The sequence below is a fragment of the Dasypus novemcinctus genome, chromosome 4 (assembly GCF_030445035.2).
Source record: "Dasypus novemcinctus isolate mDasNov1 chromosome 4, mDasNov1.1.hap2, whole genome shotgun sequence".
In the NCBI taxonomy this organism is placed as follows: Eukaryota; Metazoa; Chordata; class Mammalia; order Cingulata; family Dasypodidae; genus Dasypus; species Dasypus novemcinctus.
In genome coordinates, this window is record NC_080676.1 from 165,760,607 (window position 1) to 165,777,605 (window position 16,999).

Below are 16,999 nucleotides of genomic sequence, written 5' to 3' on the forward strand. Positions count from 1 at the left end.
TGCCTTTTGAAGGAACAGAAAGGGTGGGGCCCTGCAGAGCCCCCCGAGAGTGACACCAGCCGAGGGGTCCCTGCGTCTGGGGGGGAGCGGCCGGACGGGCAGGGGCCTGGTGAGGGCCACCTGCAGGACGCGCGTCCTCCAGTGGGACAGGTGGCATTTGTGTGTCCACGCCGCGGTGAGCCTTTCTGCAGGCGAGGAAGCGCGCCGTGTCCCCAGCCGGGTGCTTTGCCCCAGCGGGCACAGCTCTGCCCGGCGGGGGTCTGCGTGGACAACGCCAGGGCGGCCCCGCTCCCCAGCCCCGTAACCAGCAGGTGCTCCGCTTCCGAGGGGCCCAGGCCTGGCGGGGAGCCCCGCCCGGCAGCCCCTCATGTGTCAGGCTTGGGTCCTGGCTGCCCACTTGGATCCCTCCACGCAGGGGGCCGTAGGGCAGCGTCACCGAACAAACGCCACTAGGAAACGCGAGCTGCTGGCATCACCTCAGAACTAAGAGGTGCGTGTCAGAGGAAAGGGGGAAGCTGGCTCCAGTTCTCGGAGAATGTTCCTTTTGTGTTATAATCCAAAGCACATGCCTTTTAGCTAAAAAAATACCCAGCAGCTTGGGAATGAACAATCATTGTGCATCCGATTCTAAACAGATTTTGGGTGCGCTTTTGATCTTTTCAATAAGATGCTTTAAAAATGAGAAGAAAATAGAGATTATCCAGGTTGTCTTTCCCCAGAGGTCATCACTGTAGTATTTTAGAGTACTGTCCAGTCTGCCTTCCTTTCTGGTATGTGTGTGTGCATGCATGAACGTGTGTGCACATGCGTGTGCATGCGTGACGGACTTGTGAATCACGTGTGACGCCTCGGGAACCACGGCGGCAGCTTTGGAAGGAAGGGCTCTCCGGGTGGGCGGGGAGCCGAGGCCACCCCGGCGCTGTGCTCTGCCGCGCGCGCCCGTCGCCGGCACGCCCCTGACCCGCGTCCCCTCCTGTCCCCGCAGGACGGCCGTCCTCAGTGGAGGACCCTGCGCCCGCTCCTGATCGCGACCATGGGCCTGCTCGCGTTTCTCAAGACGCAGTTCCTCGTGCACCTGCTCATCGGCTTCGTCTTCGTGGTCAGCGGGCTGCTCATCAACTTCGTCCAGCTGTGCACGCTGGCGCTCTGGCCCGTCCACAAGCAGCTGTACCGCCGCCTCAACTGCCGCCTCGCCTACTCGCTGTGGAGCCGTGAGTCCCCGCGCCGCGCCGGGAGCGGGCCCTGCGTGGGGGGGAGGGTGCCGGGGCTCCCGGTGGAGGGAGGCGCTGTGCTCGCGGGGCCAGGGGACAGCGGACAAGGGACAGCGGGCGGCGGGCAGGGGCGCGGCGCGTCCCCACGCGAGCTCCCGCCGTGGGGCGGGCCCTGGAAGGTGTGGCCAGCCCGAACTCTGCAGGAGGTTGGGCCGTGCGAAACCCCAGCGTTTGACCAATTTGACACAAAAAAGTGGCAATTTCGTATGGTTTACATAATACTTTGGCTATTTTAAAACATAAGCAAAAGTAGAATAAGCTAGGTTTACTCGTCACTCAGCTTCAACAACTGTCGTTACATGGTTTTATCTCACCTGTGCCCCTGGCCGCCCCCTAGCCCTGATTACCCTCACTTGGGCATACAGCCACCCCCCCATTACTCTCACCTGTGAATACAGCCCTCCCCCTTGCGTCCCGGCTACTCTCACCTCTCCATACAGACACCCCCAGCCCCGATTACCCTCCCCTGTGCAACCCAGCCACCCAGGTCTGATTACCCTCACCTGTGCATCCAGCCAACGCCCAGCTCCAATTACTCTCACCTGTGCACCCAGTCACCTTCCCTCGCCCTAATTACCCTGACCTTTGCATCCAGCCATCCCAGCCCCCAGAGCTCTCACCTGTGCATCCAGCCACCCCTCAGCTCCAGTTACTCTCACCTGTGTACCCAGCCATCCTCCTGGCCCCAGTTAATTAGTTTCACTAACCTGTGCATCCAGGCACCTCCCCAGCCCTGATTACTCTCACCTGTGCATCCAGCCACCCCGCCCAGCCCTGATTACTCTTACCTGTGCATCCAGCCACCCCGCCCAGCCCTGACTGATTACTCTCACCTATGCAGGAAGCCAACTCCACCCCGCCCCGTTACTCTTGCCTGTGCACCACGCAGTCAACCCTAGCCCAGTGACTTCAAAGCAAGCCATAAGCAACATACGATGTCAGTTGTAAATATTTCAGTATGTGTCCTAAAAGTACTGCACCTCTCCCTCCCAATTAAACAGTTAAATGGGTGTGCGTGCATATGTCTGTGTGAGTGTTTGTATATCCAGTGTTCGCCTCAGATGGACAGAACGTGACAGCCTGGTGACACTACTGTTGGTGAAGGTGCACTCTTTCCCTGTGGGCTGCTGAGGGTGGAAGTGGGCTCATCTCTGGAAGGCAATTAGGCAGTAGTTGTCAATAATTTTTGACCTAGTGATTCCACAAAATGGGAATGTAATGGGAATGCAGAAGTGTAATATGTGTGTGAACAGGTCATGCTCACGTGCTCGTTTTTCTATCAGCACGACTCTGGCAGCAACCTAATGTCCACCTTTGGGGGTGATTAAATTATGGGATGCCCATACAGTGGAGTCCTTTGCAGCCAATGAGACGTAGTGAACCAGCTTTAAAGCACATTTTTTAATGAAAAAGAAAGGCAGACGACAAATACGTCATATGCCACCGTTGGTGATTTTTTTAAGAGATCACCTGCATGTGGTGTCTAACTATGCATGTGTGGTGGCACACGCATAGAAGATTCCAGAAGGATACACCAGAAAATAGTGACTAGTGATCCCCAGTTGTGGGAGAGGAGGCCTCTCACTTCTCATTCCTTGCTCTTGTGCTGTTTATGTTTTTAACATAAGACCAGGTTTCTTCACTGTTAATAGTAAAGAGGAAAGGAAGTGCGCTTTATTCCGTCAGGGGAGGGTAACACTGCATGCCGAGCCCCCTCCCCCGGCCAGCTCAGGAGCAGCGTGCAGTGCTGCCGAGAGGCTCCCCAAGGCTGTGTGCCCCCTCACCTGCTGTGTGCCCCTCTCACCTGCATGTGCCCCTCACCTGCGTGTGCCCCCTCACCTGCATGTGCCCCTCTCACCTGCATGTGCCCCTCTCACCTGCTGTGTGCCCCTCTCACCTGCGTGCGCCCCTCTCACCTGCGTGCGCCCCTCTCACCTGCGTGCGCCCCTCTCGCCTGCGTGCGCCCCTCTCGCCTGCGTGTGCCCCTCCCGCCTGCTGTGTGCCCCTCCCGCCTGCTGTGTGCCCCTCTCGCCTGCGTGTGCCCCTCTCGCCTGCTGTGTGCCCCTCTCACCTGCTGTGTGCCCCTCCCACCTGCTGTGTGCCCCTCCCACCTGCTGTGTGCCCCTCCCACCTGCTGTGTGCCCTCTCACCTGCTGTGTGCCCCTCCCACCTGCGTGTGCCCCTCCCACCTGCTGTGTGCCCCTCCCACCTGCGTGTGCCCCTCTCACCTGCGTGTGCCCCTCTCACCTGCGTGTGCCCCTCTCACCTGCGTGTGCCCCTCTCACCTGTGTGTGCCCCTCTCACCTGTGTGTGCCCCTCCTACCTGCTGCGTGCCCCTCCCACCTGATGCGTGCCCCTCCCACCTGATGCGTGCCCCTCCCACCTGCTGTGTGCCCCTCCCACCTGCTGTGTGCCCCTCCCACCTGCTGCGTGCCCCTCCCACCTGCTGTGTGCCCCTCCCACCTGCTGTCTGCCCTCTCACCTGCTGTCTGCCCCTCCCACCTGCGTGTGCCCCTCCCACCTGCTGTGTGCCCCTCCCACCTGCGTGTGCCCCTCTCACCTGCGTGTGCCCCTCTCACCTGCGTGTGCCCCTCTCACCTGCGTGTGCCCCTCTCACCTGTGTGTGCCCCTCCCACCTGCTGTGTGCCCCTCCCACCTGCGTGTGCCCCTCTCACCTGCGTGTGCCCCTCTCACCTGCGTGTGCCCCTCTCCTGTGTGTGCCCCTCTCCTGTGTGTGCCCCTCTCACCTGTGTGTGCCCCTCTCACCTGTGTGTGCCCCTCCCACCTGCTGTGTGCCCCTCCCACCTGCTGCGTGCCCCTCCCACCTGCTGTGTGCCCCTCCCACCTGCTGTGTGCCCTCTCACCTGCTGTCTGCCCCTCCCACCTGCGTGTGCCCCTCCCACCTGCTGTGTGCCCCTCCCACCTGCGTGTGCCCCTCTCACCTGCGTGTGCCCCTCTCACCTGCGTGTGCCCCTCTCACCTGTGTGTGCCCCTCCTACCTGCTGTGTGCCCCTCCCACCTGCTGTGTGCCCTCTCACCTGCTGTGTGCCCCTCCCACCTGCGTGTGCCCCTCCCACCTGCGTGTGCCCCTCCCACCTGCTGTGTGCCCCTCCCACCTGCGTGTGCCCCTCTCACCTGCGTGTGCCCCTCTCACCTGCGTGTGCCCCTCTCACCTGTGTGTGCCCCTCCCACCTGCTGTGTGCCCCTCCCACCTGCTGCGTGCCCCTCCCACCTGCTGCGTGCCCCTCCCACCTGCTGTGTGCCCCTCCCACCTGCTGTGTGCCCCTCCCACCTGCTGTGTGCCCTCTCACCTGCTGTCTGCCCCTCCCACCTGCGTGTGCCCCTCCCACCTGCTGTGTGCCCCTCCCACCTGCGTGTGCCCCTCTCACCTGCGTGTGCCCCTCTCACCTGCGTGTGCCCCTCCCACCTGCGTGTGCCCCTCCCACCTGTGTGTGCCCCTCCCACCTGTGTGTGCCCCTCCCACCTGCTGCGTGCCCCTCCCACCTGCTGCGTGCCCCTCCCACCTGCTGCGTGCCTCTCTCACCTGCGTGTGCCCCTCCTACCTGCTGTGTGCCCCTCCTACCTGCTGTGTGCCCCTCCTACCTGCTGTGTGCCCCTCTCACCTGCGTGTGCCCCTCTCACCTGCTGTGTGCCCCTCTCACCTGCTGTGTGCTTCTCTCACCTGCGTGTGCCCCTCTCACCTGCTGTGTGCCCCTCTCACCTGCGGGTGACCAGTGAGCCAGCGCCTCGCTTCAGCTCACCTGTCTTCAGTTCTTGGCTTTTTCTCTCTCTCTCAGAATAAAAGGCTGCTGCTCATTTGTGGGATGGGAGAATTAGAAATCCTACAGTATAGACATACAAACGAGTTATTGATGAGTATAACTGGGCAAGATAAATGCACGCAAAGAGGCAAATCTTAATAAAAACTGAACTATAAACTTCCACTCCCAGCAGCACTCTGAAGGACTTTCCACTACAAAAGAGCTAAATCCCAGATAAAACAGGCTTTTTAATGCCCTGCTGAGTTCACAACAAGGGAAGGAACTCTCTCAGGTCCTCCCCGACTCCTTTAGGGAAAAAGGGAGACTCTCAGCATTGCCTGTCGGGAGGCTACATCTTGGGCCAGCACTGAGGGAGGGAGTTTAACCTAAACCAGGACTCTTTGAGGATGGCTTAAGTGGAGCCAGGTCAGCAGCACCCTTGAGTTTCAACAGAGGAAAATAGTGTTTCGCTCTGGGGGAAAGCATCTCTAATTCAGGCAAAAGAAACACATAGAGTAAGATCCATCCAACATGAACTCATGGTCAACAGTCCACAAATATGCAACAACAGGTTTAGACAAAAGCCTGCCAAAGGTAACCAGATAGATTTTAAAAAGAATGAAGGATAATTTCTGTAAGTGGAAAACAATATCGTAGAATTATTTTTAAAGTTAAAATGTAGCAGATGAATTTTACATCAGCTTAGACAAAGCTAAAATGGGAATTTGTGAAATGGACATTAATGTGAAAAAGAACCATTCAGAGACCACAAAGAATGACAAGGAGATGCAAATTATGAAATCATTAAAAGATAGAGGGATATAATGAGAGGGTCTGTGAAGCAGATCTCAGACTCCTGGCCAGAAGGGGAGAGAAAAGCAGAAGCTGCAAATTTTCCTGAACTGATGAAAAGCCTGATTCTACAGATTCAGGAACCACTGTATACCAAGCAGTGTAAATAAACTGTGAAATCCACACCTGGATACCTCATAGTAAAATCACAAACCACCAGAGACAAAGAGAAAATCTTAAAAACAGCCAGAGAGAAAAAATGCATTGCCTGCAGAGGATTAGCAATAGCCTGAAAGCAGGCTTCTACGACAACAAGAACCAGGAGACAGTGGAACATCTTCAACAAGCTGAGAGACAGTAGTCATCAGCGTAGACCTCTGTACCCAGCAGAATGGTCTTTCAAGAAAGTGAATGAAATTAAAACCATCTTTGTCAACAAAAATTGAGGGCACATACTGCCCACAGATCTTCCGCCTAAGAAATTTTTAGAAGAGGCACTTCAGTAAGAACAAAAACAGTCATCAAAGCAGAGTCTGAGTTGCAAGAAAGAAAGTAGGCAGAGAAATTGGTAATCCAATAAATCTGGACATCATGTAAAGCAGTAGTAATGCCCAGCAGGTAAGGGTGAAAGATGAGGCCTGAAGTCCGGGCAGCAGCAGCCTGTATCTCAGGAATGGGAGACAGCAGAGATAGGGTTTACCATTTGGTGTTTGTGAGGCAGAGGGTTAAGGTCTTAACTTTAGACTTTGTTATTTGTTAACTAAGTATAGGGTAGAAAAAGAAAAATCAAATATAACTGTCAAACCATTAGAAAAAGGTGAATTAAGGAAAAGGCAAACTTATTGTTTCAGGAAAGGAGGAAAAAGCATAATAACAAGAAAAATAGAAAGCAAACAATAAGATGGTACAGCATTTTGAGATTATTTTATGAATCCCCAGAAGGGGAAGTTTATGTTTGTAAACTGATCTGTTCCTCTGGGTGTGATACCCTTTGATTGCATTAAATCCAGCTGAGGAGCCTTTGATTAGATTACTTGATAAGACTGATTTAGGGCTTTGACTCAATTATGTCAATAAGGCGTGACTCTGGTTGAGTTCCTGCCCTTTTGCTGGATCTGATATAAATGGATTCACATGGACAGACAGACACAGGAGGAGAGAGCTCAGTCATTTTTGATTCTGCTGTGTGACAGAAAGGAGAAGGCTCACATGGCTGAGTGCCTGGGAGAGATGAGCCATTTTCTTGACAGTTTTCAGCTGAAATTGGGAAGAGAGCGGAACAGCCTAGACTGACACAGAAGGCCCGGAAGGAGACGAGCCCTGTGCCAGGAGAGAGGGGCCTACAGGATCTCTTAAATGTGAAGCTCAAGATGCTAGGCCCACACAGCTCAAGGGGGAAGGGTGAGTCCAGAGGGGCAGGAGAAACGTGGGCAGAGATGGGTGGCCATCTTGCTTTACCATGTGGCAACGCGCCAGGATCAACAGTAGCTGACTTTACTGAGAAAGCACCTCTTATGGTGCCTTGAGCTGGACCTTCCATGGCCTTGTGACCGTAAGCTTTTACCCCAAATAACCCCCCTTTTATAAAAGCCAGCAAAGTTCTGGCACTTTGCATCAGCAGCCCTTTGGCAGACTGTAGCAGTTTGATGTGGTTATGAATTCCAAAAATAGATATTGGGTTAATACAGATGGTATATCAATAATCACAATAAAGGTTAACTGACTAAATTTGCTAGTTAGAAAATAGTAATCATCAGACTGGCTGAAAACTTGAAGCTCATCCATGTGCCATCTATGTGGACATGCCCAAGTGTCAGTCCCATGGGCTGGGCAGTTAAGATAGAAGCTGACAAATTAACCTGAAGGCCCCCAATATTTGGAACTTTGAAAACACACAAACAATGCATGAGCCAAAGGAGAAACTACAGTTAAAATATTTAGAACTGAAAAACAATGAAAATACCAAGTTGAATTTATCCTAAGAATGCAAGGATGGTTTAACAGATTAAGAAAAACTATGAAAACAATCTCAATAGATGGGGAAAAGGCATTTGATGAAATTTGTTACCCATTTATGATTTTAAAAAAAACCTCTTAGCAAAAGAATAGTTTCCTTAATCTGATAGTGCATCTATTTTTCAAATCTACAACAAATATTGTTTTTAGTGGGGACAAGTCAGAAACCTTTTAAAACCAGGAATAGGTCAAGGCTGCATGCTATTCAGCATGAAACTGGAAGGCTAAGACAGCATGAGAAGGTAAGAAATACATATATTAAAGGTGGGAGATTTGGTAAAGAAGAATTAAATTTATTTGCAGACTATGGAAATGTGACATTACACATCAGTAGAGCGAGGGTGGGCCATTGAATAGATAGTCCCAATTGGTTTCCCACTTTGAGGGTGAAAATGGAATTTGATCCCCACGTATTAGTCAGCCAAAAGGGGTGCTGATGCAAAGTACCAGAAATCTGTTGGATTTTATAAAGGGTATTTCTTTGGGGTAGAAGCTTACAGTCCCAAGGCCATTAAGAGTAAGTTACTTCCCTCACCAAATCTGTTGCCACATGTTACAACAAGATGGCTGCCAGTCTCTGCAAGGGTCAAAATTTTAAATCTTATAAAAGAAAGTGCAGACAAGTTGGGAAAGGTGCTTCTCCTTAGGTGGTACAGCTGAGGCACACTCGAATAAAGCATCATGGTGTTTGCAATGTCCTAAGAAACGGCTCTGTGCATGCATGCAGTCGATGTGACACAACGCTGGCCACTGAGATGAGGCAGTGTGTCTATGGGTGCTCCTTTTAATATCCTTTTCAAGGTTTGGCAGTCCTCTGGGCTGCCAAAGTGCAATATACCCAAAGTGGATCGGATTTACAATGGGGATTTATTAGCTCACAAGTGTACGGTGCTCAGGCCATGAAAATGCCCAGATCGAAGCATCGCCAGGTGACGCTTTCCCCCGAGAGTCTGCTGCCGGCATTCCTGGACTCTGTCACATGGCCAGGCGCGTGGTGGTGTCTGCTGGGTCCTCCCTGTCTTGGGGATGTCGTTGCTTTCCGCTTCAGGCTTCCCTGGCTTTCTCTGCTTTTTGCCTTTCTCTGTCTCTCTCCACATTTATTCCATTTATAAAGGACTCCAGTAAGAGGATTAAGACCTACCCCGGCCCATGCCCTACTGACGTAGCCTAATCGAAAGTTTCCTCCCAGTAGGCTCACACCCACAGGAACGGACCAGCTTTCAGAATGTGATTTTCTGGGAGTATATATGGTCTCAAACTACCACACTCCACCAAAAAGACACGTTATTTCCAGAAGCAAAATAGATTCATTCCATCACAATGTGCCATAAGCCTTAAATCATTTCTTTTTTTTTTCTCTCTCCCCCCCCTCCAGTTGTCTGCTCTCTCTGTCCATTTGCTGTGTGTTCTTCTGTGTCTGCTTGTATTCTTGTCAGCGGCACCGGAATCTGTGTCTCTTTTTCTTGTGTCATCTTGCTGTGTCAGCTCTCCATGTGTGCGGCACCATCCCCGGGCAGGCTGCACTTTCTTTCTCGCTGGGCAGCTCCCCTTACGGGACACACTCCTTGCGCGTGGGGCTCCCCTACGCAGGGGACACCCCTGTGTGGCACAGCACTCCCTGCACACATCAGCACTGCGCATGGGCCAGCTCCACACGGTCAAGGAGGCCCGGGGTTTGAACCCTGGACCTCCCATGTGGTAGGCGGACGCCCTATGGTTGAACCAAATCCACTTCCCGCCTTAAATCATTTCAACGTAAGTGCAGAGTCTCATCAAAATCGCTGACAGGTGTGGCCTGTCCGGGGGCACAGTCCCCTCGTCTGTGGACCTGTGGAGCCTGGGGAACAAGGGGTCTGCTTTCGGTGTAAAGAGGACAGACAGGCCCAGGATAAAGGCTCCCAACCCTGCGGGGCACACCCATCAACTGTCGAGGCCTGAGAGTCGCCTAAGGAAGGCGGCTGTGGCCTCGGGCCCCTTCTTGCTGGCGGCAGCCCCATCCTTGCCCAGGCCTGCCCGGGCGCCCTGTTCTCGGCCGCACCCTTACGGGGCATCCGGGAGGTGGCCGGACCCTCGGCCGCACCCTCCAGGAACACTGGGGTAATGGCCAGGCTCTGCAGTCTCCGGGGGCAGCAGTGTCCCTGGGCGCCCTCTTCCGCACGTGTGGGCAGGTTCGCTCTCCGGGCCCACGATGTCGGCTTCGGTCCAGACCTCTGCTTCCATGGTTCATTGAAATCATTTTTCCTTCAATCTCTCCCTTTTCTGGCCCTTTTAGTGCAGGCTGGCAGTGGTCCCGTTTATCAGATCCCACTAAAACCTTGTTTTATGTGCAGCACGCAGGGGTCCCAGCCCCCAGGCAGTGCGAGCTTCCACGGGCCCTTCCTGGGCCCCTTGGGGTGGCAGGCTGGGCCCAGGTCCACTGAGAACTCACACCGGCCGCAAGTCTCTGGCAACTTGCTTTCCGGAAGCTCAGAATTTCCCAAGCCGTCAAGTTCTGGTTTCTTTGTGCCCAGAAGTCCGGTTGTCAGCTTATCCTTTCCTCTGGCATTTTGTGATGTGCCCGTGGTTTCTGCGTTTAGTTTGGTAAACTCAGCTAATAGCCGAGCTCGTCACTTTCAAATTCTACCTTCCATCTGACATCAGAACGTCCCCCTTCACCGGAACAGAAGTTGATGGAGCTGTGTCTCTTCCCAGTCTCCTCTTCAACCATTAATTAGCACAATAGAAGCAGAGGTCGCGCATCTCACAGATGGCGTGTTCAGTTCATGCAATCACTGGCGCTCCTGCGCAGGTGTCCACCCACCTGCCACAGGTGAGGCCTGGTCTCCAACTGTCCAGGAGACAGCCGTGGATAAAGAAGGAGTGTGTACACGTGGTCAGCATAAACAAGGCGGGCGTTGTCACCCCAAAGAGGAGGGAGGGCTTCAGCAATTATCTCTTAAAACAATTCAGTTTGCTGTGGGAATCCTGTATTTTATACACCATTGTTCTGTAAATAAGAATGAGCCGGGTCCTCGTGCCGGTCCCGAGCTGCCACCCCCTACCCCCTCTCCTGTGGCCCCCCGTGTGTGTCTTCGAGTGCTAGGAAAGCCGACGGCACTGGGCACGCGCACACGAGCGCTTCGTGCCCAGCAGCCTGCCAGGTGGGAGCTGCTGCTGCCAGGCCCCTCCCTGGGTGGGAGGGGAGCCGGCCCGGGTGGGCCTGAGGCTCAGGCCTCGGGGTCCAGGCGCCCGCTCTACTGTGCCCGCTGCCCTGCAACTCCTGCGTCCGCCGGCAGCCTCAGGACTGAGCACCTTCACAGAGGGCTGCAGCTGTCGCCGCCCCCAGCTTCAGGGCACCTTCGTCCCCAGAAGAAATCTCGCCCCCACCCTGCTCGCCGGCCCCCAAGTTTGCCTCGGTGGAGGCCCAGGACACGTGACCTTTGTCTCAGCTTCCGTCCTCACGGATGTTGCAGCAGGTGCCGGCAGGCTGGGCCCCTTCTGGCTGGAGGGTGGCCGTCACCCGGGGAGCCCACTCTCTTTATCCAGTCGCCCCACGGCGGCCACGTCCCGACTACTGTAAATCCCGTGGCCGTGAACGCTCACGTGTGGCCTTCTGTGTGGACGTGAGTTCAGACCTCCCGGACGTATGTCTAGGGGTGGCATGGCTGGGTCGTACGCTAACCCAGCATCTGAGGACGGCCACACTGTTTTCCAAAGCAGTGTACGCTCTGCGTTTACCAGCGTGTATGTGGGAAGCTGGCGCTCAACCATGGAGCCATGTCAGCTCCCCTGAGTTGTTTTTTCATTTGCTTGTTTTGAGGAGGCCCGGGGAACTGAACCCAGGACCTCCCAGGTAGGCAGCAGGTGCCCACCTGCCTGAGCCACCTCCGCTCCCTCCCGTGGTTTTGATTTGCATTTCCCAGATGACTAGTGACGCTGCGCCTCTCTCCACGGGCTTGTGGCCGTTTGTCTATCTCCTTTGGGGGGATATCTGCCCAGAGCCCTTGCACACTTCTTAACCAAGCTGTTGTTTAATTCTTGTGCTGTCTTAAAGTCAGTGAACCAAACTGAGTCAGACACTGAGTTAACAGTCAGTGCCTTCCCTGTCGACCCTGCCCGGGGCAGGTGGCCCTTGGAGCTGGCCCTTTTACATTCCTGACTGTCTCTCCTCCTTCGATCACCCCTTGGGTAGAAAGGACCTTGGCTGGGGCACTGCAGGGGTCACAGCTGTGCGCGAGACACGTCAGCAAAGAAGCTGTGGCCAGAGAGGCAGCGCGGGGACGGAGCCATGGCCAGAGAGGCAGCACGGGGACGGAGCTGTGGCCAGAGAGGCAGCGCGGGGATGGAGCCATGGCCAGAGAGGCAGCACGGGGACGGAGCCGTGCCCCCGCCCTCCTCAGCTGTGCGGGGGGGAGGGGAGGGCAGCTGCTCAGGAGAGGGGGGCCGCCACGCAGGCCCCACCCTGCCTCGTTGACTGTGGACCTGGGGGTGCCTGCCTCCCCACCTGTCCCGAGATCGTGGAGCACGCGGGCCCCCCACCGAGGGGCTGGCATCCGTCCTGGGGACACGGGCTGGCCGCGGGCATCCTGGGCCCGAAACCAGTGCCCCTGGCCCCGAGGATGCCGTTCTCAGACTACTGTTTTGGGGGGTGTGGGGGCCAGTGGGGGCCCGGGTGCAGCTGGGTGTACACCCACCCCCTCCCCATTTGGCGGAAGACACACCTGCCCCCTGCGGCGTCTCCCCCCACCATCGCACCCGCCACGCGGCTTTCTGGAAGGTCGTGGTCATACTGGGTCCCAAGGGTCTGCCGCTGGGTGCTATTGGCAAGTGTGGCAGATGTTGGGACAGGTAACACTGGGCAGACTTCTTTACCTTTGGAACTTTCCAGAAATTCTTATTAAATTGAACATGTGCCTCATGCATGAGGAGACAGCGTCTGGGTTTGTCCTCTGAGCAGCCACAGGGCGTGGGTCTTTGGAAAGGGCTTTGGGAAGCAGAGCTCGGGCTGTATGTGGCCACCCAAGGCCTGGGAACCTGCATTCTACCTGTTAGGGCTTTGGCCAAAAGGAGGAAACTAATTGTGGAGAGCGGGGGCCCATTCGAGGGTGGGCATGCCGTGTTTTACAGCCGGGGAACTGACTTTTCCCTGAAACGCTAACATCGCACATCGTTACTGCGCTCCCTAATGCATGGGGGTTGTCTCTCAGGCTGGGGCCCCCAGCGTGCGAAGGGCAGGTGGGGGTGCCCCTCAGCCTTCCTGGGGGCGGGAAAGGGCTCGCATTGCTTTTATCTTTTTAAATATGGAAAACGCGCATAACACCAAAGAACGTTTTGGGAGAAGAAACTGCCCATCGTTCCACGGCGTGATTAGCCGTCTTCCATGTTTTCCGGCTCTCAGTTGTGAGGGCATGCAGCGCTGTTTCCCGTTTCCCATGTCACAAAGGCTCCGTCCTCCCGCGCCGTCGTAGCTATCGCAGCCAGCAGCGGTAACGGCCCCGCCAGCCACAGCGTGCCCGAGCCCGGTGGGCGTGGATAGACATCCACGTAAACGACTCTTTCCCAGCCCCGCTCTCTCCTGCCTTCACAGAAGGCCCATTGCTCTTCCCCCCAGCTCGCTCAGGGAAGGCACTTGTGATTTTGGAAACTGCACTCTATGAAACACGATCCATCGAAACTGCTAGAAGCGCACACTGAGAACCATCCCCCGCCGCGGGGCTCCGGGTTGGGTGGTGGCTCTGGCCTGGGCTGGGGCGCGCAGCGGGACGTCCTGCTGCCCGCTGACTGTGCCCTCCGCCCGCAGAGCTGGTCATGCTCCTGGAGTGGTGGTCGGGCACGGCGTGCACGCTCTTCACGGACCGGGCCACGCTGGAGCACTTCGGGAAGGAGCACGTGGTCATCATCCTCAACCACAACTTCGAGATCGACTTCCTCTGTGGATGGACAATGTGTGAGCGGTTTGGCGTGCTGGGGGTGAGCAAAGGGGCCAGGCGTCCCCAGAGGGTGCTGGCTGGGTGTGGCTCCCAAGCTGGAGCGTCCCTGCCCTGGGTGTCATCCCTGGCGTGCCCCAAACCCGGGTCCCTCCGAGCTGGGCGCTGGCGGACACAGCCCCCCGGAAGAAGCCTCTCTGGCACCCCCTGCTCAGCCGTGCTCCCACAAGGGGCACTTGAGCCACGGCCGCGAGGCAGGCCGCGGGGTCCTGGTGCAATGACCCTCTGCAGACCGCAGATTCCTCACTCGCCCCCAGGATGTCCCGGGACCCGGCGGGGGCCCAGAGGCCAGCTTGCCGTCCGCAGCCCAGGCCCCTCACTCCCTGGGGGTTTGGCCGCTGCTGACCACGTCCAAGCCACGGCGTCATCCATAGGGTGGCACGCGAACACGTGCAGGGCAGTATGACTGCACACGTGCACGTCAGGGCCTCCCGCTTCACGGCGAGGACACTGAAGCCCCAAAGCTGCGGCTTGTCCGGCGACCCCCGGCGAGTCCGTGGGGAGGCTGCAGAGAGCCGGCCCTGGCCCCCCACGCCCACCCTCCACCTCCACCAAGCCCCCCTACCCTTTCTCTGATTCTGATATGCGAATGCGCGTCCTCTGCTCCGGCCTTCAGAGTTCCAAAGTCCTGGCTAAAAAGGAGCTGCTGTACGTGCCGCTCATCGGCTGGACCTGGTACTTCCTGGAGATCGTGTTCTGCAAGCGGAAGTGGGAGGAGGACAGGGACACTGTCATCGAAGGCCTGAAGCGCCTGTCCGACTACCCTGAGTACATGTGGGTGAGTGCCCCGCGGGGTCCAGCCGGGCGGCCGCAGCAGAGGCTGGGGCCACGCCCGAGCCGGGGCCACTCGTGCGCGGGGACCCCCGGCCTGGCCTCCCATCCTCTGCGGGTCACACACCTGAATGCCGGCCCCAAGGATGGGAGGGTCATTCCGCAGTGGACAGGCCCCCCACTGCTCCGAACTTGCAGGTCTGGGGGCTCCTCTGAGACCCCAGTCCCAGCGTTGACCCAGAGGCGTCCAGGGCAGGGGACGGCAGGGGAGAGCCCTCCTGGCCGGCTGGGCCTGGGGTGCGAGCGGTCTGCAGGGGTGCAGGGAGGGCAGCGCCAATCCGGGCCCCTCTGGCGATGAGCGTAGACTTCCGCGCACAGAGGATCACACTCCTTGAAAGATGGCACCCGCCCTAAGTCCCGGCTGGTGGGGGGCTGAAGCTGGGCGCCGGACGCCCGGCGCGGTGTCCTCTGCGTCCCGGTCAACCCTCCCGCGGGGCCTGCGGTGCTGGCGCCTCCGGAGCTGCCGGGGTGCTCGAGGGGCAGGGGCGCGGGCCTGGGGCGGGGGGCCGGCAGCCGGGGGACGGGGCCTTCTGCTGCCCGCGCCCGGGGCCCTGGGGCGGCACCGGCAACGCCCCCTGTGCCCCCAGTTCCTCCTGTACTGCGAGGGCACGCGCTTCACCGAGACCAAGCACCGCGTCAGCATGGAGGTGGCGGCGGCCAAGGGGCTGCCCCCGCTCAAGTACCACCTGCTGCCGCGGACCAAGGGCTTCACCACGGCCGTGCAGTGCCTGCGCGGGACCGGTAGGGGCGGGGCTCGGGGCTGGGGGCGGGGCCAGGGGCGGGGCCGGCAGGGCGGGGGAGGGGACAGGAGTGGCAGGATGGGGCGGGGGCGGGACCGGCATGGGCGGGGCATGGGCGGGGCTGGGGCGGGGCCAGGGGTGGAGGGATGGGGCGGGGCTTGGGTGGGGCAGGGGCGGGGCCAGGGGTGGAGGGTGGGGCGGGGCTTGGGTGGGGCGGGGGAGGGGCCAGGGGTGGAGGGGTGGGGCGGGGCTTGGGTGGGGCAGGGGCGGGGCCAGGGGTGGAGGGTGGGGCGGGGCTTGGGTGGGGCGGGGGAGGGGGAGGGGCCAGGGGTGGAGGGGTGGGGCGGGGCTTGGGTGGGGCGGGGGAGGGGCCAGGGGTGGAGGGGTGGGGCGGGGCTTGGGTGGGGCGGGGGAGGGGCCAGGGGTGGAGGGGTGGGGCGGGGCTTGGGTGGGGCGGGGGAGGGGCCAGGGGTGGAGGGGTGGGGCGGGGCTTGGGTGGGGCCGGGGCGGGTCCAGGGGTGGAGGGGTGGGGCGGGGCTTGGCAGGGGCGGGGTCAGGAGTGGCGGGAGGGGCCGGGCCGGGGCGGCCGCGCTCAAAGCCCCGCCCTGCCCGCAGTGGCCGCGGTCTACGACGTGACCCTGAACTTCCGAGGGAACAAGAACCCGTCCCTGCTGGGCATCCTCTACGGAAAGAAGTATGAGGCGGACATGTGCGTGAGGTCAGCGCCCGCGCCGTCCCCGGCCCCGCCCACACCCCGGGCCCCTCCCCCAGCCTCCCGGGCCCCGCCCCTCTCCCCTCCCTCTCCAGGCCCGCCCCTCCTGCCCCGCCCCGCCTCTGCGCCCCCAGCCCTGACTCAGCCCAGGGCACCTGCTGGGCCCCCCACTCCGGCTCTATGCCCCTCCCCTGCCCAGGCCAGGCCCTTAGAGAGGCACTTGGACCCGGAGCAAGCTAAGACCCTCCCCCTGGCCCAGGACCAGGACGGCGAGGTGGGCTTGGCGTCCCCACCAGCAGAATCCGCAGCGCCCCGTGTCCCCTGGAGGGCGCAGCAGGCCTCCAGAGGACTGCTGGCCAGGGTTTCGTAGGCCCCGGGGGGGCAGCCCCGCACGCCCCCAGAGGGGCCACGAGTTGGTCTGGCTTGGACCCGGCAGCTGGCGCTGCAGAGCTGGGGGCCCCTGGCCTTAGGGATGCCCAGAATCCCCCCAAAGTAAAACTGAAAAACCAGAATAGGCTCTGCGAAGCCCTGTCAACCTTTACCCAGATTCCGGTTCATGGGTGCTGGAGCATTTAGTGAGTGCCTAGTGTATGCAAAGCATGATGCTACAGGTCTGGACAGGGTGGGAGCATAGAGGGACGAGAGAGAGGCAAGTTCTTCAAAGGCCACTAGCGACAGAAAGAAGCCCACTCAGGGAGTCGGGGGGCGTGGGGGGGGTGGTGCACGTTTGCTCTGCCCAGGGGAGGGGCAGGCTGACATCCTGCTCTGGGGCTGAAGGAGGCAGAGAAGCTTCCGGAGGATTTCTCCAGGCCTCTGGTGGGGGCAGGCGCCTGCCGGTCCGGCAGTGGGGAGGGGGCTTTAAGAGGGACCCTCAGGGCTTCACACTCTCCTGCCACTGTTCCAGAAAAGT

General features: G+C 58.6%; 1 protein-coding gene across 15 annotated transcripts in view; it reads left to right on the top strand.

Moving 5' to 3' along the window:
- Positions 1–16,999, top strand: part of AGPAT3 (1-acylglycerol-3-phosphate O-acyltransferase 3) — a 119,230-nt gene that overhangs the window by 91,475 nt on the left and 10,756 nt on the right. For all 15 annotated transcript variants that reach the window (XM_071214992.1, XM_058296311.1, XM_058296307.2 and 12 more), the window contains 5 exons: positions 986–1,211; positions 13,620–13,789; positions 14,423–14,584; positions 15,225–15,378; positions 15,993–16,095. In XM_071214992.1, the coding sequence (XP_071071093.1) occupies positions 1,034–1,211; positions 13,620–13,789; positions 14,423–14,584; positions 15,225–15,378; positions 15,993–16,095 (767 nt within the window). In that variant the 5' untranslated portion in view covers positions 986–1,033. The remainder of the gene's footprint in view (positions 1–985; positions 1,212–13,619; positions 13,790–14,422; positions 14,585–15,224; positions 15,379–15,992; positions 16,096–16,999) is intronic.